The sequence below is a fragment of the Pseudophryne corroboree genome, chromosome 6, assembly GCF_028390025.1.
Source record: "Pseudophryne corroboree isolate aPseCor3 chromosome 6, aPseCor3.hap2, whole genome shotgun sequence".
Classification (NCBI taxonomy): domain Eukaryota; kingdom Metazoa; phylum Chordata; class Amphibia; order Anura; family Myobatrachidae; genus Pseudophryne; species Pseudophryne corroboree.
This window is the reverse complement of record NC_086449.1, coordinates 70,823,928-70,850,299: the sequence shown is the minus strand read 5'-3', so window position 1 is coordinate 70,850,299 and position 26,372 is coordinate 70,823,928. Positions and strand designations below refer to the sequence as shown.

Sequence of the window (26,372 nt, the reverse complement as noted above, 5' to 3'; positions counted from 1 at the left end):
TAAACACAAATGAGATTTATTTTCACAAAAGGGGACATTACACAAGACAAGAAGACAAGGGGGTGCATTTGATATATTTACACATATACATACATACACATGCTGTTAAAAAAATAACTCTGTTCCTGTCAGGACAGAAAAAAAATAAAAAGTTAAAATGTCCATTGTGGTGCAAAATCTCCTGCGAGAGTCACTGTAGCGTGAGACGGCACAGCCTGCTTCTAGACACGGATTTTCTTCAGTACGCAGTAAAAGCAGCTCCGCTCCCGGCACACTATGTCTGCCAGGAATGGCCAATAAGATGGCGGATTTAATACAAAGCTCCCGCCATAGGATCCCCTTCTCCTGGTGCACAGAGATGCTTGTGCTGAGGTAGAGTTCATATCTCTGTAGGAGGAGGCGGCACATTACAGCACAATCCACGTGTATCGCACACTGTCAGCCAGCACCTTAAGGGAACAACCTGCGGGAAGAACAGGGGGTCAGATATTATTTATTACCAGTTATTTATATAGCGCACACATATTCCGCAGCGCTTTACAGAGAATATTTGGCCATTCACATCAGTCCCTGCCGCAGTGGAGCTTACAGTCTATGATCCCGATCACATGTACACACGGCATGCGGTTAGTATAATGCTTATCGGGATCACGACAGGGGCTCCATACCTCCACCGGTATACCGGCGAGGTAGGTGATTCCCCCTCTGTGGGTGTCCACGACATAGAGAGAGAATAGAACCTGTGGTGAGCGCAGCTCGTCACAGAGCCCTCAAGGGGCTTCGTTCCGCTCGGCCCCCTGCGAGCAATCTAAGGCTCGGGATGCTGATGTCGTGATCATGACGTTCAGCATCTCGGGTGGCGGTATATCATACCAAACACGTACACACACATTCACATTAGGGTTAATTTTGTTGAGAGCCAATTAACCTACCAGTATATTTTTGGATTGTGGGAGGAAACTGGAGTACCCGGAGGAAACCCATGCAAGTACAGGGAGAATATACAAACTCCGCACAGTTAGGGGCATGGTGGGAATCAAACCCATGACCTCAGTGCTGTGAGGCAGTAATGCGAACCATTACACCATCCGTAGATATTGCCGAACAACATCCCATTTGTTACAATCCAGTCAATAAATTCCCTCAGAACCAGTGACACCACTGATGAACTAACACAGGGAATGCAGCCTGAACCAGTGCACCAGTGACATGAGCAGTTAGCCTGCTTACCAATGCACCAGTGACATGAGCAGTTAGCCTGCTTACCAATGCACCAGTGACATGAGCAGTTAGCCTGCTTACCAATGCACCAGTGACATGAGCAGTTAGCCTGCTTACCAATGCACCAGTGACATGAGCAGTTAGTCTGCTTACCAATGCACCAGTGACATGAGCAGTTAGTCTGCTTACCAATGCACCAGTGACATGAGCAGTTAGTCTGCTTACCAATGCACCAGTGACATGAGCAGTTAGTCTGCTTACCAATGCACCAGTGACATGAGCAGTTAGTCTGCTTACCAATGCACCAGTGACATGAGCAGTTAGTCTGCTTACCAATGCACCAGTGACATGAGCAGTTAGCCTGCTTACCAATGCACCAGTGACATGAGCAGTTAGTCTGCTTACCAATGCACCAGTGACATGAGCAGTTAGTCTGCTTACCAATGCACCAGTGACATGAGCAGTTAGTCTGCTTACCAATGCACCAGTGACATGAGCAGTTAGTCTGCTTACCAATGCACCAGTGACATGAGCAGTTAGTCTGCTTACCAATGCACCAGTGACATGAGCAGTTAGTCTGCTTACCAATGCACCAGTGACATGAGCAGTTAGCCTGCTTACCAATGCACCAGTGACATGAGCAGTTAGTCTGCTTACCAATGCACCAGTGACATGAGCAGTTAGTCTGCTTACCAATGCACCAGTGACATGAGCAGTTAGTCTGCTTACCAATGCACCAGTGACATGAGCAGTTAGTCTGCTTACCAATGCACCAGTGACATGAGCAGTTAGCCTGCTTACCAATGCACCAGTGACATGAGCAGTTAGTCTGCTTACCAATGCACCAGTGACATGAGCAGTTAGCCTGCTTACCAATGCACCAGTGACATGAGCAGTTAGTCTGCTTACCAATGCACCAGTGACATGAGCAGTTAGTCTGCTTACCAATGCACCAGTGACATGAGCAGTTAGTCTGCTTACCAATGCACAAGGGACCGGTGACATGAGCAGTTAGCCTGCTTACCACTGCACAAGCAGCGATTGCAAAATCGCACTATGGCGCATATTTTACCCCAAAACAGCCACCTGGGACCCACGTTTAAAAGATGAGTGAGTCCCACAGGCCTCGCTCATCTGGATCTGTGAGTCATCACCTAGCCAGTCAGCGGCACACAGGTGGTGACTGGCAGTTTTCCCAGCCAATCACCTCCTGTAGTCTCCAGCCAATCATAGCCTGCGGTGTCTCCCTCTCATTCCCCGCCCGCCAGTCCGGCACGTTGTCAATCCTCCTTCCCGCTGCGTGCTGACTCTAGGCTCGGCCGCCAGTACCGCATGGATCTGTGGTGCAGCACTGCAGAGACTTGACCCACTCACCCAGCACAGTGCCACCAGCGCCCTCCTCCGCAAGATGATTGCCGCTCGAGTGTCACTACTTTCATGCTGTGCTCTGTGTCCAGGCAGGGAGACAGTGATACTCCGTGCACCTGCACTGTCCCGGCCGGCAACTGCGTCACCTATAGACTATGACCCTGCATGGTAAGCATGCCTGAAGATAGGCCCCTCTGTACCACCCTGAGGGTCAGATGATGTAATGGGGGCTGCGATGCATAATTAAGAATTTTACAATTATCGCTCTGGCTGCCCGGCGGGAGGGGAGGGGGGGGCGGGGGTGTTCAAGTGAAGCAAGAGAGGGTTCCCATCTCTACCAGCAGAACCTCGGTATAGGAGTCTATTGTGGAGCCCACAGTGTGGTCTCCAGCACTGAGTTTGCTGCATGGTGTGTGTGGGGCAGGCCAGCTGATCCAGGGGACATACGGAAGCTGGCCAGACAGGTAGAGCTTCCCCATTGACCAATCAGCACTGAGTAGGGGAGGAGTCCGGGGAGTAGCTCTTAGAAGCAGGCAGCAGTTCAGTCAATATGCATAGAGGTCAACACCAACAGACATTTACTTCAGCATCCATATTAATACAGCTTGCCCATCAGTGACACTACAAAATACAGGTAGAATAACTAATCTGCACCAACCTGGACCAGCTGCAATCACTGCAAGTGTCTGTTAACATCATTTATTTATTTACTGCTGAAATTTGTTAATGATAAATAGGTATGTTAGACGGGCCAATTCAGACCTGATCGCTGTTGTGCGTTTTCGCATGACTGGCGATTATCAATCGACTGCGCATGCGTACACCACAATGCGCACGCGCAAGCCCAAACAGCGATAGAATCGTGAGAAAATTTTGATCGCTAGGTATATGCATGGTGATTAACAGGAAGCGGGCGTTTGTGGGTGGTAATTGCCCGTTTTCAGGGTGTGTCAAGAAAAACACAACGTTCAAACACATGCATTCTCAAGAGTTTTCTGGGAGGGTGTGCGACTTCAGCTCCGGCCCCAATCAGCCTGTTTTATTCCCTCTGTAGGAGTAAGTCCTACGGATGGTGTCTAAAAGTGTTGCGGGTGCGGGTCTGTAGATGCTGTTGGTAGGGGAGGGGCGGGGGGCCGCAGATGAAGGATGGGGTCTGGAGGTGCTGTGCGTGGGGGTGCTTTTGGGCGATGGGCGGGTGCAGTTGTCTGAGGGGTTCCTGAGGTGCTGCGGGTGGGGAGGGGTGGGTGCGGGGTGCTGCAGATGGGGTATGTAGATGCTGCGGGTGGGGGAGAGGTGGCTGCAGGGAGGACCGTGGATGGGGGAGGGGATTCTGCTGATGGGGGATCCAGAGGTGCTGCGGGTGTGGGGGAGGGGCAGGTGTGGGAGGGCCTCGGATGGGGAAGGGTGTCTGTAGATGCTGTGGTTGGGGGAGTGGCGGATGCTGGGGTGCTGCGGGTGGGGCACGCCTGGGGAGGGGTGTGGGGTGTTATGAGTCGTTTGTGGTGGTGCCTCTGGTGCGAGAAAATCCGGGTGCGTGGGCCAGGACAGAAATAGATTCAGCAGCGTGTGGTCAGGCAGGGAGCGTGACATCTGCGTTTTAGGTGCGTCTGCTGCTCATCAACTATATTTAAAGTGCTCACCAGTCACCAGAAAGTTACGGGATCATGCCCTGCATCCAGCCAGCCAAATCTGTGACTCTATGAATGACTCCGCCCAGCGTTGTGACTCCGCCCAGCTTTAGGAAATGAGTCAGAGTCACAGATCTGGGCAAATATATAGGAGATATTTATCCCCTAGCGCTACCTGCCCCTAAACCCCCCCCTTGCACCCAGTACTGCCCCAGGTCCTACCTACCCCTACCCTTCCCATCATTGCCTGCCGATAACCCCCTCCATTGCCCTCATCAGTACTGCCCCAGCTGCTTTCTACCCTACCCTCAGCACTGCCTGCCTCTAACCCCTGCTTACATCAAGTACTGCCCCAGCTGCTATTTACCCTTACCCCCTCCCTACTCCCAGTACTGCCTGCCCCTAACCCCCTCCTTGCCCCAGCTGCTATTTACCCTTACCCCCTCCCTACTCCCGGTACTATCTGCCCCTAATCCCCTCCTTGCTACAGCTACTATTTACCCTTGTCCCCTGCCCCCCCCCCCCCCCCAGTACTGCCTGCCCCTAACCCCCTCCTCACCCACCTAGTGCTGCCTTAGCTGCTATCTACCCTTGCCCCTTCCCTAGTCCTGGTACTGCCTGCCTCTAACACCATCATTGCCACCCACTACTGCCCCAGCTGCTATCTACCTGTGCCTCCCAGCACTGTCTCAACTGCTGTCCGCACATACCTCCTCCCTTCCCCCAGCACTGCCTGCCCTTACCCACCTCTACCCCAACTTCTCCCTGTTTCTACGCAGTTGCTGCTTGCACTTACCCCCCCTCTACCCCAATTGCTACCTGCCACCAGCACTGCCTAAGCTATCCCCCATAATATGTGATGGGACCCAGAAACAGTGAAGTAGGACCCCACATCGTTAAAATGAGGGGTCCCTGGGACCCACAATTTTTTTTTTGCTCAGCGCAATCACTGACAAGCGACCAGTGACATGAGCAGTTAGCCTGCTTACCAATGCACAAGGGACTGGTGAGATGAGCAGTTAGTCTGCATACCAATGCACCAGTACATGAGAAGTTTAGTCTGCTTACCACTGCATAAGGAACCAGTGACATGAGCAGTTAGTCCAGACAAAAACATTTTATTCTCAACAGACAGAACTTCTGACAGCATTGAGAATATTTATTTTATTTTACAGGTGAAAGTAATCAGAAGACATAAAACTACAGCTGCTATTTGAGACCGACATTTGTGGGCTGCATTCTGTGCCTCGTGCCTCAGTGATGTCGCTGGTTACCGGCTAACGTCTAGGCTTTATTTTTCTAAACGGGAGTTGATCCATAACAGCTGCTGGCACAGTGTATCACAAGGCCATGTTACCTCACAAACCTGCCCTAAGCTACTTTAATAGAATTAGTTCTATAGCAGGATGATAACGGCACATTTATCCCGTGGTGGCTTCCGATATCTAATACACAGGTTCTAGCGACAGGTAATATGGTGACAACTACATGTGAACCGGAGAATGCCAACAGCATTACCGACATCTCTTTAATGTTCAGTGAAACCTTTTTAACCGCGTCGACACTGGAATTTTAAACATGATGGTAAAGCATCATGATTAATGTTCTAATGCCGACCCGGGCTAAAATGCTATGTGTAACATTACAGTTGCGTCGGCACATGGATGCTGCCATTCTCCCGTCTACATGCAGTATGTCAACATAATGACTGCTGACAAACAGACTACTGCCCTCTGATATTTACCGTATATACTAGAGTATAAGCCGACTTTTTCAGCACCGTTTTTTGTGCTGAAAAAGCCACTTCGAGTGAGTATTTAGGAGGGACACGGAGGGCACAGCGCGCGGCTCTCCTGTGTCCCTCCTGCGTCTCCGGCGGCAGCGGCGTGTTAAAGGAAGTGCACGAACCGGCACTTCCTTTAAACACACACACGCCGGAGACGCAGGAGGGACACAGGAGAGCCGCGCGCTGTGCCCTCCGTGTCCCTCCTTCAGAAGACAGCGCGGGAGCGACAGGACAGCGCAGGAGCGACGGAGGGTAACAAACTGGCACTGTGGGGCATATCTGGCAGCATGAGGGCATATCTGGCACTGTGGGGGCATATCTGGCACTGTGGGGGCATATCTGGCACTGTGGGGGCATATCTGGCACTGTGGGGGCATATCTGGCACTATGAGGGCATATCTGGCACTATGAGGGCATATCTGGCACTATGAGGGCATATCTGGCACTATGAGGGCATATCTGGCGCTGTGTACGGCTAGAGCTGCATTTCCCACCTTAGGCTTATACTCGAGTCAATAAGTTTTCCCAGGTTTTTGTGGTAAAATTAGGTGCCTCGGCTTATATTCGGGTCGACTTATACTCGAGTATATACGGTATATGGAACCTTCCATAGCAGCATTCCATGTACACATTAAGGCCAGTGATCTAACGGTGGGACCTGTATGCAGATCTATATAAAGCTCTGTGCTAGGTATCTTTGTGGCTAGGAAATAATACAGATAGTATGGACAGTGCTCACTGTGCTGGATGGAGGCAAAATGGCAAGTATTTCCCGTACCTTTATGTAACGCTTCATTAGTCATACGATTCACGTATCGCGCGCTGCTCTCCGGAACCAGCCACTTCATGACGGTGTCCACACAGCTTTTCCGGTACGAGCTCCATACGCTGCCGCTGTGGAAACCAAACAGGTCATGTTACACAGGGCAAATGTCTGGAAGACTGTCAATGTAAGGCCCTGACAGAGGGGGCTATTGGGGTATAGGAGGGTCTGCCTCATTGCTGCAATGGTAGTGATGAAGAGGGCACTTGCCTGGTTTGGCCTTTGACCTCAGTCAGGTCACCCACGCTCAGGGTGCTGAAGACTCCGGTGTGTAGATCCCAAGCAACTTTTAAGCTGGTATGATGAGTCTTGGGCCTGTAAGAAAAGGAAGACCAGCCTCAGTGATATCCAGCATGGGACAAGAAGAGAAGGACGGCACTGTGAGGTCACCCACCTGAGCTGTGCATCCATCTGTGGAGCTGGGAAAGCAAGAAGGAGAAGGCCGATGTTCATTATCACCTGGTTGGTCTCTGGACACATCTGAGGAACAGAAGACATCGTTACAATCATGTATTTTCCATAAATGTCATCTTCCAAATAACAAAAAAAGTAATAAAAACATTTGCTTGTAAAAGCACAAAAATACTCCATCTCCACAACAAACTGAACAAGCTGAATATGCATAACTTGTTTCACACAGAGCTCCGCATATCACTAATCTGTGCTGTTGGGGACCCTGCTCCTTCTACTATACAACTCTCAGTCTGTGGCTTCCTGCCGCCTCCATTCCCCTCCTCATATCACTACTCTGCGCTGTTGGGGACCCTGCTCCTTCTACTATACAACTCTCAGCCTGTGGCTTCCTGCTGCCTCTAATTACCTCTTCGTATCACTACTCTGTGCTGTTGAGGACCCTGCTCCCTCTATTATGTAACTCTCAGTCTGTTGCCTCCTGCTGTCTGTATTCCTCGTCTCACATAGCGACGTTAGCCCGACCCTCATTCATAATAACCTCTGTGGGTAGGTCACTTTGTCCCAGAAGATCCTCTCTTGATGCGGTGTCTATTCCTATGATCTGATTAGCTGAAAGTTATTCTATTCTACCCACTTCAAAATATGGGACACACAGACAAGCCTAAGCGATGCCTCGTCAAATGCACCTTGAAAAATCATACTGGTGATGTTCCATGGAGAAAACTCTGAACTAGGTAATTACACCAAGAGTTTATGGATAAAACATACAAATGCGTGATAAGACACACACTGTGCTCACCTCCAGTATGACAATATCGTAGTCACTGAAAGAGCAGAACTGCTGTGACCAGGAGGCATCGTGTCTAATGACTTCATTTATCACATACTCAAAGTCCAAAGTGAGCTGCTCCACGCTGAGGTGTTGGCCCTGTGCAGGACACATCGAGGAGAAGATGAGAGGGTTGGAGGTAGCACAGCTAGAAAGAAAAAGAGGATAGTGGAAAAGGGCAAGTGGGCCGGCACCTGGAAAGAGGCCTTCTCATTCAGTGGCTTCAGGTGTTGCCCCTTCAGATCCGTGACCAGGAAAGGGAGCGAGATCTTGTCATCTTCGTATTCTGCGAAGACTCAGAATTAAAATGTGCCTAATCCTACCAGATATTACCTGTACAAAATGCAGATGCACCCACTAAAGTTATCCTACCAAAACCATATGTTGTGCAGCATCATTTGCCAAGCCTACATTTTCCCTTAATCACCCTCTTCTCGAGGTCCACACCCCAACGCTCTCACCGCTCTCTTGGTCAGTCTCTGTCACCTCCCCTAGGACATATCGAAGTCTTGTGTAGTTAACATAGCTGGGCTCCTCAGTGTTACTGTTGGGCTTCACCGAACCCTCGCTGTTGGAACGGTGCCACGTGGGAGAGTCTGGGTCGGAGGCTTGCGGGGGACTGTGTCGGCTTGGCCCGGGTCGCTCTCCTTTGTCTTGAAGCTCCATCCCAGATGCCTCCCGAGCTCGCCGGAATATACCAGCCACAAACTCACGTGCGCGAGTAACCGCTGGGGGAGTACCGGGGGGAGTGGGAGAACACTGGTCAGAAGGAGGGGGAGAGTGGCAGCTTGAGGAAGAGGCACACGGGCTGAAGGAGGAGGAGTAGTTGGGGCGCATGTCGTGTTGGTTCTGTTTGCTGTACAGAATGCGGCTGGGTTCCGTGTCACCTAAAAAGATAGGACAACACAGTTACCAATGATGATGAAACAGAATGCCGGCTTGCTGCTCCTTTTATACCGGATAATCCGGTCTCTATGTAAGAGCGACAGTGGAATGGGACACTCGGACAAGAAGCCCACGCGACAAAGTTACGATGATGCAGGTGACAGTAACAATCGGCACTGGGGGTTTATAATGGGTTCATCCTCTCTCGTGGGAAACACCACAAGTACCTTACCTGCTGGATGCACAGATATGGCGCAGGCCACCAGGGAGAAGCTGGTATTCAGTAGCACCACATGGTCCTTTTTCAGCTGGAACGCTGGCTGGAAGGTGGGGAAGGGATAGACCACCTGATACTTGGTGTGGAGCATGAAGCTGTGCAGCAGACAGGGGCCTAGGAACAAGGAAACGGGCCACAGGTATTACAGGTTACATTGTCCTCCAATATACTTATGCTGGCCAACACCAAAGAACTTTACCAAATCTCTACCCAATATTAGTACTTTGCCTGTGGAAGGTTCATGTCAAGGGGTTCTCTCTTTCTATAGTGTACTGGCCAGCCACACACACAGTGCAGGCAGCCATGTATAGGGGTAACCCAATGTTCAACTCACTGATTCTTCACTGGAGAATGAGGCACAAAGAGCCTCATACCACCTCGTGGACTGCACTGTCATGAGAACTGGTTCAGTCTATAAATGGCCGGTGCCCTTTAATAAGGTAACAAAAAGTTTGAGATGGGGACAAGATCTCCAAGAATGCAACTAACTAACTAAAAAAAAAAAAAAATTATGCATGCGACCAAAACAATGTTACTCGTACAGGGGTGCTCTCTCCCCCCCCCCCCCCCATAAGAATCATGGGGGGACTAGAAACTCTTAATGGAGGTCCCAGACACAGTAAGAAAAAGGCGTTATGCAAGTACCGCTCTATGTGTTACTTCAGTAATATCCGATATTGGACGCTGACCAGCATCCCACATTCCAGAAAGCGTTCTCCTATGTATTCCCAGAGCTGGGATCAGAACATCTACGCATTACACTTGTATGGGTGACCTGCGTGTTTGGTTGTGGAACAATAGTCTTCAAACGTGAATGCAGATTAAAGGGAGCAGGTTAGGAGACTGTAGTGGTCCCCTGCGATGTGCCAATGGGTGGTATATGCTGGTCACTACAGAAGAAGTGTACATACCTGTCTGTGACTCCCTGCAGTCTGTACAGGGAGATGTTGGAGGAGCAGACACTGTGCTGATATAAATATCCCTATGGTTTTCATCGCTCATCATGTTCATTAACATCCCATTGCCAGAGGTGCTGAGAGAAGGCAGAGAGATTGTGTTACGTGATGCAGAAAGGACAGTCCAGAGACATGAGGACTGGCTGTCGTGTAAGCTTCCAGAGACATGGAGGTCAGGTGGGTTGTTCAGTATTAAGGCGACCTTTCCCATAAGTAGAAAATGGAGACCTTCCCACGCCATTATGGTTGTGTGTCCTAAACGGATCTATACAAGTAATAAAGTTGGAGCATGCAGTCATTTGAGCTGCTGTGACTTCATTGGCACTACCCCTCCGTATGAATCAACCAATGCGCAAAGTGAATTTCTACAATACAAGACTGCCTGTCAGTCACACTCTGCCTGCAGCATTACAGAAACACTGCTCTCCTATCCTGGCAGCTGCTGTAGGAGAGCGAAGGGAGCAGGGTGGACACATAGCTAAACAAACACATAAGTAACTTCATATGCGTCATGCAGCTCTGTAATACACACACTCTGATAAATATGCACAGTATAAACCAGCTTTACTTTAGGACTCACTTGAAGCCAAACACAATGACTTTGGAGCTGTCACTCGGCCACTCGCAGACGGTCAGGAACAGGTCGCTATAAATCTCCTCGTCCTGGAAGAGACGGATTTGACGCACCTGAGGAGACAGGACGGCGGCGTTCCATGAGTGTGACGGGATATATTGCAGACAGTAACAAGGCAGATACACAGCTGTTTGTATTATCCTGTAAAGCATTCCGGCAATCTCAGTGTGTACTGTGTGTTCCCTACAGAGATCAAGCGCGCCACAGGTACAGAACGATAGCCACTGTGCAACTGTCAGAGGTAACTAAGGGGTCTATTCATCAAGCAGTGAAAACTGTGGAGAAGTGAACCAGTAGAGAAATTGCCCATGGCAACCAATCAGCATTGAAGTAACATTTATAATTTGCATACTATACAATTGTACAAAGCAGCTGATTGGTTGCCATGGCCAACTTCTCCACACTTTTCACTGCTTCATGAATAAACCCCTAAGTGTCTCAGAGGCGGGCACACTAAAGACATGTGACATCGGCTACCAGGCACGCAGCCCAAGAGCTACAGACAGGCAGGCAGCAGAGCACTGTAATGCAGTACCCCCCCAACAGGTAACTGAGCAGACAGCACATAGCTAAGCATGTCATATGTAGTGTGTGTAACTGCCGTATAGTTTCTTCTATAGTGACCTGTTTACACGTAGTCAGTCATCTTCTGTGCAGCTATGAATATTCAGGAGTATTAATACTCATGTACTCCTGGGTAGGAGAAGCTGGGGTACTGTAGGAGGTGAGCATAGAGAGTGGAACCCCGGATATATAATAGCTGTAGAGCGGGACTATCTATTGGACTGGCGGTTACAGCAGGAAGAACAGGCCGGGGAGGCAGGAGCTCCGCTCTAAAGCTGACTGTGACCCCAGGACTGTATGACAGTTATGGTGACATGAGCGAGGCCTCACCAGGCGCAGCTTGCTGTGTACTTGGAACTGCCACCAGTACAGGTGATAGGAGTAGAAGGAGAAGTCATCGTCTAGCACATCGCTGGTGTAGGACAGCACGAAGCGGCCGCACTTGGAGAACCCCAGGAAGATGTGACTGGAGGGGGAGAAAGGACGCGGCATTGAAACGGAACAACAAGCAGCATTTATCGGTGTTATTTTATTTATTCTTCTAAAATCCTCAATTGACAGTATTATTATTTGCAAAGTATTGCTATTCATTTTCTGTTGTCTTTGGCAGAGAAACAAGCCTATATCTGGAAGTTGTTTCTAACCTATCCACTTGTGAGCTGGATGTTTAAATGTTAATGACTATAGTGACAACACACACACACACACACACCAATAACGGTGTATTACTTATTTGCTGTATGTGCCTCTATATACTATAAGGAGCCGATAGACTAAGCGCAGAGCTCTTGTTAATGCTTGTAGGGGTCTCTTTTATGTAACATTTAGGGGGGTATTCAATTGTTTGAATAGTCAGTTGGGTGTCTGTTTTTTCCTCATAGACAGGCAAAAACAGACACCCAACCGACTTTTCAAACATTTCAATTCCCCCCTTAGTGTCGGTTTCCATTCAGAACACTCAGAGAGCAGATCTTAGAGGTGGCGCTAATTGCAAGTTTTGCTTTAACCCAGGGATGGGGAACCTTCGGCCCTCCAGCTGTTGTTGAACTACACATACCAGCATGCCTTGCTACAGTTTTGCTATTTGGCCATGCTAAAACTGTTGCAGGGCATGCTGGGATATGTAGTTCAACAGCTGGAGAGCCGAAGGTTCCCCATCCCTGCTTTAACCAGATAAATTATATTTGCAACAAACAATAAGGGACAAAAAATAAATATTAGTGACATCACCGCTACAACTGCACCATCATCTAGGAAAATATATCACTAACAACACCATCCTTCCTCTCCAAACCTCCCCTCCCCTCCCCCATCCCCACACAGCGATCCATTGAACTGTTAGATGCAGTAGCAATCCAATGGTGTTCTGCCGGTTCTGTAGAACAAAACCTGCAAAAATCAACCAAGGACCAATCACAAGCCACAACCTCTTGTTTGATGCTTGCGATTGGTTCTCCTGGTCACTCCCCCTTTCCCTACTATCAAGTAGCAGCCCCACATAGAGCAGGAATTTGTGCAGCTTTAACTGTTTCCACCGTGAACTCTAGTTGTTAGAGAGATATATATAGATAGAGAGATATAGAGATATATCTCTATATCAATCTCTCTCTCTCTATGGTGCTGCTTATGCCTGGGAACATGTTACAAGACATCCAATGTGCTAGTTCTGTATTTTATCTATACTCCTCGTTATTACAGTAATTACCCCTTCTGCAGAAACTCCTCGTCCACAATGTTGCGCAGAGACACACACAGGCGAGGTGGCAGCTTTCGAAACAGGCGCGGGGAAAGTTGCCCTGTGATCTGTGGGAAACAGAGGTCTTTAATAGGCAGGTTCACAAAGAATAAACTTAAAAACATAAAAAAAATAACCATGCAGACCGCAAGAACAAGTCTGTTGTCTGGTACAGGAGATTTGGCCTGGCTAGTAAGGGCGCTAGATGCAGACGTGAGAACAGCAAATGTTCTGGGTGTTAGAGTGACGGGGGCTCCCCCACGCTACGAAATCTGCAGCCTGAGGCACAGTACATGTACTGACACCCCAAAGCTGATGCATTTTGTCCCAAATTCAACTGGATCATCATGTTGGTAATGAAAGTTGGAAGATGTCCTAGCACACTGGTAGACCTCAAAGGCACCAGATGATATCCAGCTGCTTGGCCTAAGCTCAGACTGTCTAATCCACACTAATATGTCATCTGGTCATTCAGGACCTCAGGACCGCACATTCTGTGGTCAGCATTAACGTCACCGTACTGGGAGCTCCCAATATTACTGGCACACAGACAAGAGAGACCCATTGTATATATCCAGGAGGCCTTAAAGTGCTGATAGAGTGCAAGCAAATCTTCTTCCTACCTTTTGGTTTGTCTGCATATTTAATATACATACTTATAACAGGTTTTATTTACTTAATAATAAGAATTTACTCACCGGTAATTCTATTTCTCATAGTCCGTAGTGGATGCTGGGGACTCCGTAAGGACCATGGGGATTAGCGGCTCCGCAGGAGACTGGGCACAACTATAAAGAAAGCTTTAGACTACTGGTGTGCACTGGCTCCTCCCACTAAGACCCTCCTCCAAGCCTCAGTTAGGATACTGTGCCCGGAAGAGCTGACACAACAAGGAAGGATTTTGAATCCCGGGTAAGACTCATACCAGCCACACCGTATAACTCGTGATACAATACCCAGTTAACAGTATGATAACAACTGAGCCTCTCAACAGATGGCTCAACAATAACCCTTTAGTTAAGCAATAACTATATACAAGTATTGCAGACAATCCGCACTTGGGATGGGCGCCCAGCATCCACTACGGACTATGAGAAATAGAATTACCGGTGAGTAAATTCTTATTTTCTCTAACGTCCTAAGTGGATGCTGGGGACTCCGTAAGGACCATGGGGATTATACCAAAGCTCCCAAACGGGCGGGAGAGTGCGGATGACTCTGCAGCACCGAATGAGCAAACTCAAGGTCCTCCTCAGCCAGGGTGTCAAACTTGTAGAATTTAGCAAACGTGTTTGACCCCGACCAAGTAGTTGCTCGGCAAAGTTGAAGAGCCGAGACCCCTCGGGCAGCCGCCCAAGAAGAGCCCACCTTCCTCGTGGAATGGGCTTTTACTGATTTAGGATGCAGCAGTCCAGCCGCAGAATGTGCAAGCTGAATCGTACTACAGATCCAGCGAGCAATAGTCTGCTTTGAAGCAGGTGCACCCAACTTGTTGGGCGCATACAGGATAAAGAGCGAGTCAGTCTTTCTGACTCCAGCTGTCCTGGAAACATAGATTTTTAGGGCCCTGACTACATCCAACAACTTGGAAGCCTCCAAGTCATTTGTAGCCGCAGGCACCACGATAGGTTGGTTCAGATGAAAAGCTGATACCACTTTGGGGAGAAACTGGGGACGAGTCCTCAATTCTGCCCTATCCATATGGAAAATCAGATAAGGGCTTTTACATGACAAAGCCGCCAATTCTGATACACGCCTGGCCGAAGCCAAGGCCAACAACATGACCACTTTCCACGTGAGATAATTCAAATCCACGGTTTTCAGTGGCTCAAACCAATGTGACTTTAGGAAATCCAACACCACGTTGAGATCCCAAGGTGCCACCGGAGGCACAAAAGGGGGCTGAATATGCAGCACTCCCTTAACAAAAGTCTGAACTTCAGGTAGTGAAGCCAGTTCTCTCTGGAAGAAAATCGATAGAGCCGAAATCTGGACCTTAATGGAACCCAATTTAAGGCCCATAGTCACCCCTGACTGTAGGAAGTGCAGGAAACTGCCCAGCTGAAATTCTTCCGTTGGGGCCTTCCTGGCCTCACACCACGCAACATATTTTCGCCATATGCGGTGATAATGGTTTGCGGTTACTTCTTTCCTAGCTTTAATCAGCGTAGGAATGACTTCCTCCGGAATGCCCTTTTCCTTCAGGATCCGGTGTTCAACCGCCATGCCGTCAAACGCAGCCGCGGTAAGTCTTGGAACAGACAGGGCCCCTGCTGCAGCAGGTCCTGTCTGAGCGGTAGAGGCCATGGGTCCTCGGACATCATTTCTTGAAGTTCCGGGAACCACGCTCTTCTTGGCCAATCCGGAACAATGAGTATAGTTCTTACTCCTCTTCTCCTTATTATCCTCAGTACCTTTGGTATGAGAGGAAGAGGAGGGAACACATAAACCGATCGGTACACTCTCCCGGGTGGAGGTCGTGCCTGCTGAGGAAGTCTGCTTCCCAGTTGTCTACTCCCGGAATGAACACTGCTGACAGTGCTAACACGTGATTTTCCGCCCATCGGAGAATCCTTGTGGCTTCTGCCATCGCCGTCCTGCTTCTCGTGCCGCCCTGTCGATTTACATGGGCGACCGCCGTGATGTTGTCTGACTGGATCAGTACCGGCTGGTTTTGAAGCAGGGGTTTTGCCTGACTTAGGGCATTGTAAATGGCCCTCAGTTCCAGAATATTTATGTGCAGGGAAGTCTCCTGACTTGACCATAGTCCTTGGAAGTTTCTTCCCTGTGTGACTGCTCCCCAGCCTCGAAGGCTGGCATCCGTGGTCACCAGGACCCAAGTCCTGTATGCCGAATCTGCGGCCCTCTTGAAGATGAGCACTCTGCAGCCACCACAGCAGAGACACCCGTGTCCTCGGAGACAGGGTTATCAGACGATGCATCTGAAGATGCGTTCCGGACCACTTGTCCAACAGGTCCCACTGAAAGGTTCTTGCATGAAACCTGCCGAATGGAATTGCTTCGTAGGAAGCTACCATTTTTCCCAGGATCCGCGTGCAGTGATGCACCGACACCTGTTTTGGTTTTAGGAGGCCTCTGACTAGAGATCACAGCTCCTTGGCCTTCTCCTCCGGGAGAAACACTTTTCTCTGTTCTGTGTCCAGAACCATCCCTAGGAACAGCAGGCGTGTCGTAGGGACCAGCTGTGACTTTGGAATGTTTAGAATCCAGCCGTGCTGTTGTAGCACTTCCCGAGATAGTGCTACCCCTACCAACAACTGCTCTCTGGACCTCGCCTTTATCAGGAGATCGTCCAAGTACGGGATAATTAAAACTCCCTTCTTTCGAAGGAGTATCATCATTTCGGCCATTACCTTGGTAAAGACCCTCGGAGCCGTGGATAGACCGAACGGCAACGTCTGGAATTGGTAATGACAATCTTGTACCACAAATCTGAGGTACTCCTGGTGAGGATGGTAAATGGGGACATGTAGGTAAGCATCCTTGATGTCCAGTGATACCATGTAATCCCCCTCGTCCAGGCTTGCAATAACCGCCCTGAGCGATTCCATCTTGAACTTGAATTTTTTTATATATGTGTTCAAGGATTTCAAATTTAAAATGGGTCTCACCGAACCGTCCGGTTTCGGTACCACAAACATTGTGGAATAGTAACCCCGACCTTGTTGAAGTAGGGGCACCTTTACTATCACTTGTCGTGAATACAGCTTGTGAATTGCCTGTAACACTGCCTCCCTGCCTCAGGGAGTGGTTGGCAAGGCAGATTTGAGGAAACGGCGGGGGGGGGGGGGGGGGGGGGGGGGGGGGAGAGACGTCTCGAATTCCAGCTTGTACCCCTGAGATACTACTTGAAGGATCCAAGGATCCACCCGTGAGCAAGCCCACTGATTGCTGAAGTTTTTGAGACAGGCCCCCACCGTACCTGGCTCCGCCTGTGAAGCCCCAGCGTCATGCTGTGGACTTAGAGGAAGCGGGGGAGGACTTTTGCTCCTGGGAACTGGCTGTATGCTGCAGCTTCTTTCCCCTACCTCTGCCTCTGGGCAGAAAGGACGCGCCTTTAACCCGCTTGCCCCTATTGGGCCGAAAGGACTGTACCTGATAATACGGTGCTCTCTTTGGTTGTGAGGGAACATGGGGTAAAAATGTAGACTTCCCAGCTGTTGCTGTGGAAACGAGGTCCGAGAGACCATCCCCGAACAATTCCTCACCCTTATAAGGCAGAACTTCCATGTGCCTTTTGGAATCTGCATCTTCTGTCCACTGCCGAGTCCATAACCCTCTCCTGGCAGAAATGGACATTGCACTAATTTTGGATGCCAGCCGGCAAATATCCCTCTGTGCATCCCTCATGTATAAAAGTGCGTCTTTTATATGCTCTACGTTTAGCAATATAGTGTCCCTGTCTAGGGTATCTATATTTTCTGACAGGGAATCTGACCACGCAGCAGCAGCACTGCACATCCAGGCTGAAGCAATAGCCGGTCTCAGTATAACACCTGTGTGTGTATATATAGATTTCAGGATAGCCTCCTGCTTTCTATCAGCAGATTCCTTCAGGGCGGCCGTATCCGGAGACGGTAGTGCCACCTTCTTTGACAAGCGTGTGAGCGCTTTATCCACCCTAGGGGATGTTTCCCAGCGTGACCTATCCTCTGGCGGGAAAGGGTACGCCATTAGTAACCTCTTAGAAATTACCAGCTTTTTATCAGGGAAAGCCCACGCTTCTTCACACACTTCATTTAACTCTTCAGATGGAGGAAAAGCTACTGGTAGTTTTTTCTCTCCAAACATTATACCCTTTTTATGTGGTACCGGGGGTAACATCAGAAATGTGCAACACATTTTTCATTGCCTCAATCATGTAACGTGTGGCCCTACTGGAAGTTACATTAGTTTCATCGTCGTCGACACTGGAGTCAGTATCCGTGTCGACATCTGTGTCAGCCATCTGAGGTAGCGGGCGTTTTAGAGCCCCTGATGGCTTTTGAGACGCCTGGGCAGGCACAGGCTGAGAAGCCGGCTGTCCCACATTTGGTATGTCGTCAAACCTTTTATGTAAGGAGTCGACACTATCACGTAATTCCTTCCACAGCACCATCCACTCAGGTGTCGACCCCGCAGGGGGTGACATCACATTTACAGGCATCTGCTCCGCCTCCACATAAGCCTCCTCATCAAACATGTCGACACAGCCGTACCGACACACCGCAAACACACAGGGAATGCTCTGACAGAGGACAGGACCCCACAAAGCCCTTTGGGGAGACAGAGAGAGAGTATGCCAGCACACACCAGAGCGCTATATAACACTGGGATCCCACTATCAATGAGTGTTTTCCCTTATAGCTGCTTTTTTCATATATATCATATATATATATATATATATATATATATATATATATATATCTATACTGCGCCTAAATTTAGTGCCCCCCCTCTCTTTTTTACCCTTCTGTAGTGTTCAGACTGCAGGGGAGAGCCAGGGAGCTTCCTTCCAGCGGAACTGTGAGGGAAAAATGGCGCCAGTGTGCTGAGGGAGAAGCCCTGCCCCCTTTTCGGCGGACTTTCTCCCACTTTTTCTGGAATACTGGCAGGGGTAATTTTACATCTATATAGCCTCTAGGACTATATATGATGTATATTTGCCAGCCAAGGTGTCATATATTGCCCTCAGGGCGCCCCCCCCCCCAGCGCCCTGCACCCATCAGTGACCGGAGTGTGAGGTGTACATGAGGAGCAATGGCGCACAGCTGCAGTGCTGTGCGCTACCTTGGTGAAGACCGAAGTCTTCTGCCGCCGATTTTCCGGACCTCTTCGTTGCTTCTGGCTCTGTAAGGGGGGACGGCGGCGCGGCTCCGGGAACGAACACCAAGGTCGGGTCCTGCGGTTGATCCCTCTGGAGCTAATGGTGTCCAGTAGCCTAAGAAGCCCAAACTACCACCTGTTAGGTAGGTTCGCTTCTTCTCCCCTTAGTCCCTCGCTGCAGTGAGTCTGTTGCCAGCAGATCTCACTGTAAAATAAAAAACCTAAATATACTTTCTTTCTAGGTGCTCAGGAGAGCCCCTAGTGTGCATCCAGCTCAGCCGGGCACAAGAATCTAACTGGGGTCTGGAGGAGGGTCTTAGTGGGAGGAGCCAGTGCACACCAGTAGTCTAAAAGCTTTCTTTATAGTTGTGCCCAGTCTCCTGCGGAGCCGCTAATCCCCATGGTCCTTACGGAGTCCCCAGCATCCACTTAGGACGTTAGAGAAAAAATAAGAATTTACTCACCGGTAATTCTATTTCTCGTAGTCCGTAGTGGATGCTGGGAACTCCGTAAGGACCATGGGGAATAGCGGGCTCCGAAGGAGGCTGGGCACTCTAGAAAGATTTATGACTACCTGGTGTGCACTGGCTCCTCCCACTATGACCCTCCTCCAAGCCTCAGTTAGGACACTGTGCCCGGACGAGCAGACATAATAAGGAAGGATTTAGAATCCCGGGTAAGACTCTTACCAGCCACACCGTACAACTCGTGATACTATATCCAGTTTGACAGTATGAAAACAACTGAGCCTCTCAACAGATGGCTCAACAATAACCCTTTAGTTAAGAATAACTATTTACAAGTATTGCAGACAATCCGCACTTGGGATGGGCGCCCAGCATCCACTGCGGATTACGAGAAATAGAATTACCGGTGAGTAAATTCTTATTTTCTCTAACGTCCTAGTGGATGCTGGGAACTCCGTAAGGACCATGGGGATTATACCAAAGCTCCCAAACGGGCGGGAGAGTGCGGATGACTCTGTAGCACCGAATGAGAGAACTCCAGGTCCTCCTCAGCCAGGGTATCAAATTTGTAGAATTTTGCAAACGTGTTTGCCCCTGACCAAGTAGCTGCTCGGCAAAGTTGTAAAGCCGAGACCCCTCGGGCAGCCGCCCAAGATGAGCCCACCTTCCTTGTGGAATGGGCATTTACAAATTTTGGCTGTGGTATGCCTGCCACAGAATGTGCAAGCTGAGTTGTACTACAAATCCAGCGAGCAATAGACTGCTTAGAAGCAGGAGCACCCAGCTTGTTGGGTGCATACAGGATAAACAGCGAGTCAGAGTTTCTGACTCCAGCCGTCCTGGAAACATATATTTTCAGGGCCCTGACAACGTCTAGCAACTTGGAGTCCTCCAATTCACTAGTAGCCGCCGGCACCACAATAGGCTGGTTCAGGTGAAACGCTGACACCACCTTAGGAAGAAATTGGGGACGAGTCCTCAATTCTGCCCTATCCATATGGAAAAATCAGATAAGGGCTTTTACATGATAAAGCCGCCAATTCCGACACTCGCCTGGCTGAAGCCAAGGCCAATAACATGACCACTTTCCACGTGAGATATTTTAGATCCACGGTTTTTAGTGGCTCAAACCAATGTGATTTTAAGAAAACTCAACACCACGTTGAGATCCCAAGGTGCCACAGGGGGCACAAACGGGGGCTGAATATGCAGCACTCCTTTCACAATGCCTGAACTTCAGGTACTGAAGCTAATTCTTTTTGAAAGAAAATCGACAGAGCCGAGATCTGTACTTTAATGGAGCCTAGACTTAGGCCCATATTCACTCCTGCTTGCAGGAAATGTAGAAATCGACCTAGTGGAAATTCCTCTGTTGGGGCCTTTTTGGCCTCGCACCATGCAACATATTCCCGCCACATGCGGTGATAATGCTTTGCCGTAACATCTTTGATGGCTTTAATAAGCGCAGGAATGACTTCTTCCGGAATACCCTTTTCCTTCAGGATCCGGCGCTCAATCGCCATGCCGTCAAACGCAGCCGCGGTAAGTCTTGGAACAGACAGGGCCCCTGCTGAAGCAGGTCCTGTCTGAGCGGCAGAGGCCATGGGTCCTCCGATATCATTTCCTGAAGTTCCGGGTACCAAGCCCTTCTTGGCCAATCCGGAACCACGAGTATCGTTCTTACTCCTCACCATCTTATTATTCTCAGTACCTTTGGTATGAGAGGCAGAGTAGGGAACACATAAACCGACTGGTACACCCACGGTGTCACTAGAGCGTCCACAGCTATCGCCTGAGGGTCCCTTGACCTGGCGCAATATCTCTTTAGCTTTTTGTTGAGGCGGGACGCCATCATGTCCACCTGTGGCCTTTCCCAACGGTTTACCAACAGCAGGAAGACTTCTGGATGAAGTCCCCACTCTCCCGGGTGTAGGTCGTGTCTGCTGAGGAAGTCTGCTTCCCAGTTGTCCACTCCCGGAATGAACACTGCTGACAGTGCTAGTACGTGATTTTCCGCCCATCGGAGAATCCTTGTGGCTTCTGCCATTGCCATCCTGCTTCTTGTGCCGCCCTGTCGGGTCACATGGGCGACTGCCGTGATGTTGTCTGACTGTATCAATACCGGCTGGTTTTGAAGCAGGGGTCTTGCCTGACTTAGGGCATTGTAAATGGCCCTCAGTTCCAGAATTTATATGTAGGGAAGTCTCCTGACTTGACCATAGGCCCTGGAAGTTTCTTCCCTGTGTGACTGCTCCCCAGCCTTGAAGGCTGGCATCCGTGGTCACCAGGACCCAGTCCTGTATGCCGAAACTGCGGCCCTCTAGAAGATGAGCACCCTGCATCCACCACAGTAGAGACACCCTGGTCCTTGGAGACAGGGTTATCATTTGATGCATTTGAAGATGCGATCCCGACCACTTATCTAAGAGGTCTCACGGGAAGGTCCTCGCATGGAACCTGCCGAATGGAATTGCTTCGTATGAAGCCACCATTTTTCCCAGGACTCGTGTGCAACGATGCACCGATACCCTTTTTGGTTTTAGGAGGTCTCTGACTAGAGATGACAGCTCCTTGGCTTTCTCCTGCGGGAGAAACACTTTTTTCTGTTCTGTGTCCAAAATCATCCCCAGGAACAGTAAGCGAGTGGAAGGAACCAGCTGTGACTTTGGAATGTTCAGAATCCAGCCATGCTGTTGTAGCACCTCCTGAGATAGTGCTACTCCGACCAGTAACTGCTCCCTGGACCTTGCCTTTATAAGGAGATCATCCAAGTATGGGATAAATAAAAACTCCCCTTTTTTTTTAAGGAGTATCATCATTTCTGCCATTACCTTGGTAAACACCCTCGGTGCCGTGGACAGTCCAAACGGTAGTGTCTGGAATTGGTAATGGCAATCCTGTACCACAATCTGAGGTACTCCTGGTGAGGAAGGTAAATAGGGACATGCAGGTAAGCATCCTTGATGTCCAGGGATACCATGTAATCCCCCTCGTCCAGGCTTGCAATAACCGCCCTGAGCGATTCCATCTTGAACTTTGTTATGTAAGTGTTCAAGGATTTCCATTTTAAAATGGGTCTCACCGAACTGGCTGGTTTCGGTACCACAAACAGTGTGGAATAGTAACCCCGTCCTTGTTGAAGTAGGGGCACCTTGACTATCACCTGCTGGGAATACAGCTTGTGAATTGCCTCTAGCACAGCCTCCCTGCCTGAGGGAGTTGTCGGCAAGGCAGATTTGAGTAAACGGCGGGGGGGAGACGCCTCGACTTCCAGCTTGTACCCCTGAGATACTACTTGAAGGATCCAGGGATCCACCTGTGAGCGAGCCACTGATCGCTGAAATCTTTGAGGCGGCCCTCCACCGTACCTGGCTACGCGTCATGCGGTGGACTCAGAGGAAGCAGGGGAAGAATTTTGATTCTGGGGACTGGCTGCTGGTGCAGCATTTTCCCTCTTCCCTCGTTTGACCCGCCTGCTTTTTTGAAGCCGAAAGGACTGTACCTGATAATACAGTGCGTTTCTTAGGCTGTGAGGAAACCTGAGGTAAAATATTTTCATCCCAGCTGTTGCTGTGGATACGAGGTCCAGAGACCATCCCCAACCAATTCCTCACCCTTATATGTGCCTTTTAAAGTCAGCATCACCTGTCCAGTGTCGGGTCTCCAATACCCTCCTGACAGAATGGACATTGCAATAATTCAGGATGCCAGCCGGCAAAATATTCCTCTGTGCATCCCTCATATATAAGACGACGTCTTATGTTCGCAAAATAGTATCCCTGTTTGAAAGGGGTACAGACCACGCTGCAGCAGTCTGCAGGTCTCAGTCTAGTACCTGAGTGTGTAATTACAGACTTCAGGATAGCCTCCTGCTATTTATCAGCAGGTACCTTCAAAGTGGCCGTATCCTAAGACGGCAGTGCCACCTTGACAAACGTGTGAGCGCCTTATCCACCCTAGGGGATATCTCCCAGCGTAACTTATCCTCTGGCGGGAAAGGGTACGCCATCAGTAACTTGTTAGAAATTACCAGTTTCTTATCGGGGAAACCCACGCTTTTTCACACTTCATTCACTCATTTGATGGGGGAACAAAACACTGCCTGCTTTTTCTCCCCACACATAAAACCCTTTGTTTTTAGTGGTACTTGGGTTAATGTCAGAAATGTGTAACACATTTTATATTGCCGGGATCATGTAACGGATGTTCCTAGTGGATTGTGTATATGTCTCAACCTCGTCGACACTGGAGTCAGACTCCGTGTCGACATCTGTGTCTGCCATCTGAGGGAGCGTTGATGGCCTTTGAGACGTCTGGGCAGGCGCGGGCTGAGAAGCCGGCTGTCCCATAGCTGTTACGTCATCCAGCCTTTTATGTAAGGAGTTGACACTGTCGGTTAATACCTTCCACCTATCCATCCACTCTGGTGTCGGCCCACAGGGGCGACATCTCATTTATCGGCAACTGCTCCGCCTCCACATAAGTCTCCTCATCAAACATGTCGACACAGCCGTACCGACACACCGCACACACACACAAGGAATGCTCCAATGAGGACAGGACCCACAAAAGCCCTTTGGGGGGACAGAGTGAGAGTATGCCAGCACACACCAGAGCGCTATATAATGCAGGGACTAACTGAGTTATGTCCCCTATAGCTGCTTTTATATAATTTATACTGCGCCTAAATTTAGTGCCCCCCCTCTCTGTTTTAACCCTGTTCTGTAGTGTAGACTGCAGGGGAGAGCCAGGGAGCTTCCCTCCAACGGAGCTGTGAGGGAAAAATGGTGCCAGTGTGCTGAGGAGATAGGCTCCGCCCCTTTTTCGCTGACTTTTCTCCCGCATTTTTATGGAATCTGGCAGGGGTTAATATACATCCATATAGCCCTGGGGGTTATATGTGATGTATTTTTGCCAGCCAAGGTGTTTATATTGCTGCTTAGGGCGCCCCCCCCCCCCCCCAGCGCCCTGCACCCATCAGTGACCGGAGTGTGTGGTGTGCATGAGGAGCAATGGCGCACAGCTGCAGTGCTGTGCGCTACCTTGGTGAAGACTGATGTCTTCTGCCGCCGTTTTTCCGGACCTCTTCTTGCTTCTGGCTCTGTAAGGGGGACGGCGGCGCGGCTCCGGGACCGAACACCAAGGACTGGGCCTGCGGTCGATCCCTCTGGAGCTAATGGTGTCCAGTAGCCTAAGAAGCCCAATCCGGCTGCAAGCAGGCGAGTTCGCTTCTTCGCCCCTCGCTGCAGTGAGCCTGTTGCCAGCAGGTCTCACTGAAAATAAAAAACCTAAATCTATACTTTCTTTCTAAGGGCTCAGGAGAGCCCCTAGTGTGCATCCAACCTCGGCCGGGCACAAGATCTAACTGAGGCTTGGAGGAGGGTCATAGTGGGAGGAGCCAGTGCACACCAGGTAGTCATAAATCTTTCTAGAGTGCCCAGCCTCCTTCGGAGCCCGCTATTCCCCATGGTCCTTACGGAGTTCCCAGCATCCACTAGGACGTTAGAGAAACATTTATATAATGTACACACACATTCTGCAGCGCTGTTACATGGTTTGTTTTTTCAGGTGTTCAGTTTTTCAAGACTTATGCTGGGTACACACTAGGCCTACAGCCAATCCGCCGACCGGTAAGCGCATGCACACTTTCCGATCGCTTGCTCTGTATGTTATGTTGGACGTAACAACTGGGCGGGTATTTACATGTGCCCACCAGATGTAATGTCAGTCACAACAGCCTCTGCACAGACGTACGCACAGTACACACAGCACGATGCATCGATAAATCTGTAGCAGTGGTAGTTATTATAGCAACATTCGTAATCATCGGTGCAAGGGACACACCTCTCTCTCCCCTCCGCGTTATCAACCCCCCAGTCAGCCCTCTCTCCCCCTCCGCCATGACATTACCCCCAGTCAGCCCTCTCCCCCCCTCCTCCATGATATTACCCCCAGTCACCCCCTCCTCCATGATATTATCCCGTCACCCTTCTCCCCCCCCTCCTCCATAATATTACCCCATCACCCCTCTCTCCCCCTCCTCCATGATATTACCCCGTCACCCCTCTCTCCCCCTCCTCCATATTACCCCCAGTCCTACCTCTTTCCCAGCCTCCATAGTACCCCGTCACCCCTCTCTCCCATATTACCCCGGCACTCCTCTCCCCCCCCCCTCCATATTACCCCTAGTTACCCCTCTGTCCCCCTCCCCCATATTACCCCGTCACCCCTCTCTCCCCCTCCTCCATGATATTACCCCGTCACCCCTCTCTCCCCCTCCTCCATATTACCCCCAGTCCCACCTCTTTCCCAGCCCCCATATTACCCCCAGTCACCCCTCTCTCCCCCTCTTCCATATTACCCCCAATCACTCCTCTCTCCCCCCCCCCTCCTCCATATTACCCCTAGTTACCCCTCTCCTCCATGATATTACGCCCAGTCACCCCTCCTCCATGATATTACCCCCAGTCACACCTCTCTACCCCTCCTCCATGATATTACCCCCAGTCACACCTCTCTACCCCTCCTCCGTGATATTACCCCAAATCACCTCTCTCTCCCCCTCCTCCGTGATATTACCCCCAGTCACAGCTCTTTCCCAGCCTCCATGATATTACCCCGAGCTACCCCTGCGCCATGCTAGGAGACAACAGCCCTGATATCCGCGCTGTGGGCTGGTACAGGCGGAGGGATCGCCCTTTGCTCATATCAGGTACCTTGACCCGGTCCAGTTGCCGGATGACATGGTCCCTCGGGCCCCATTTCCGGCTCCCGCTCCGGTCTGATTTCGAGCTCGGCGCCATTTCCCCGCCGGTGCCTTCGTTTCCGGCAACAAACCCCGCCTTCCTTTCCGGTGACGCCATGACCGGAGCTGGACGCGCCGTCATTGGTTACAGCCCCTGCCGTGTGATAGGCTGAGCGCTATATCCTCCAGACATCCTGACCAATCAGTGCGTACG

The 26,372-nt window shown here is 50.1% G+C and overlaps 1 protein-coding gene across 1 annotated transcript; it reads right to left on the bottom strand.

Annotated features, from left to right (window-relative positions):
- Window positions 1-26,372, bottom strand: DCAF15 (DDB1 and CUL4 associated factor 15). The gene is made up of 13 exons (XM_063931117.1): window positions 26,130-26,372; window positions 13,091-13,188; window positions 11,716-11,851; window positions 10,768-10,874; window positions 10,143-10,264; window positions 9,187-9,345; window positions 8,531-8,956; window positions 8,264-8,355; window positions 8,040-8,168; window positions 7,221-7,306; window positions 7,037-7,141; window positions 6,782-6,897; window positions 1-463 (listed from the first exon to the last, which is right to left on the bottom strand). Exons 1-13 carry the CDS (start codon window positions 26,298-26,300, stop codon window positions 408-410), a joined length of 1,803 nt encoding a protein of 600 aa, XP_063787187.1. The 5' UTR covers window positions 26,301-26,372; the 3' UTR covers window positions 1-407.

Excerpts from the sequence above, each read along its gene's own strand:
- DCAF15 (XM_063931117.1), bottom strand. The coding sequence starts at position 26,300 with ATGACGGCGCGTCCAGCTCCGGTCATGGCGTCACCGGAAAGGAAGGCG. Across the intron at positions 10,265-10,767 it reads GTCATTGTGTTTGGCTTCAA|CACCTCTGGCAATGGGATGT; the intron begins GTGAGTCCTAAA and ends GCCTTCTCTCAG. Across the intron at positions 9,346-10,142 it reads CTGCAGGGAGTCACAGACAG|GCCCCTGTCTGCTGCACAGC; the intron begins GTATGTACACTT and ends CCTTGTTCCTAG.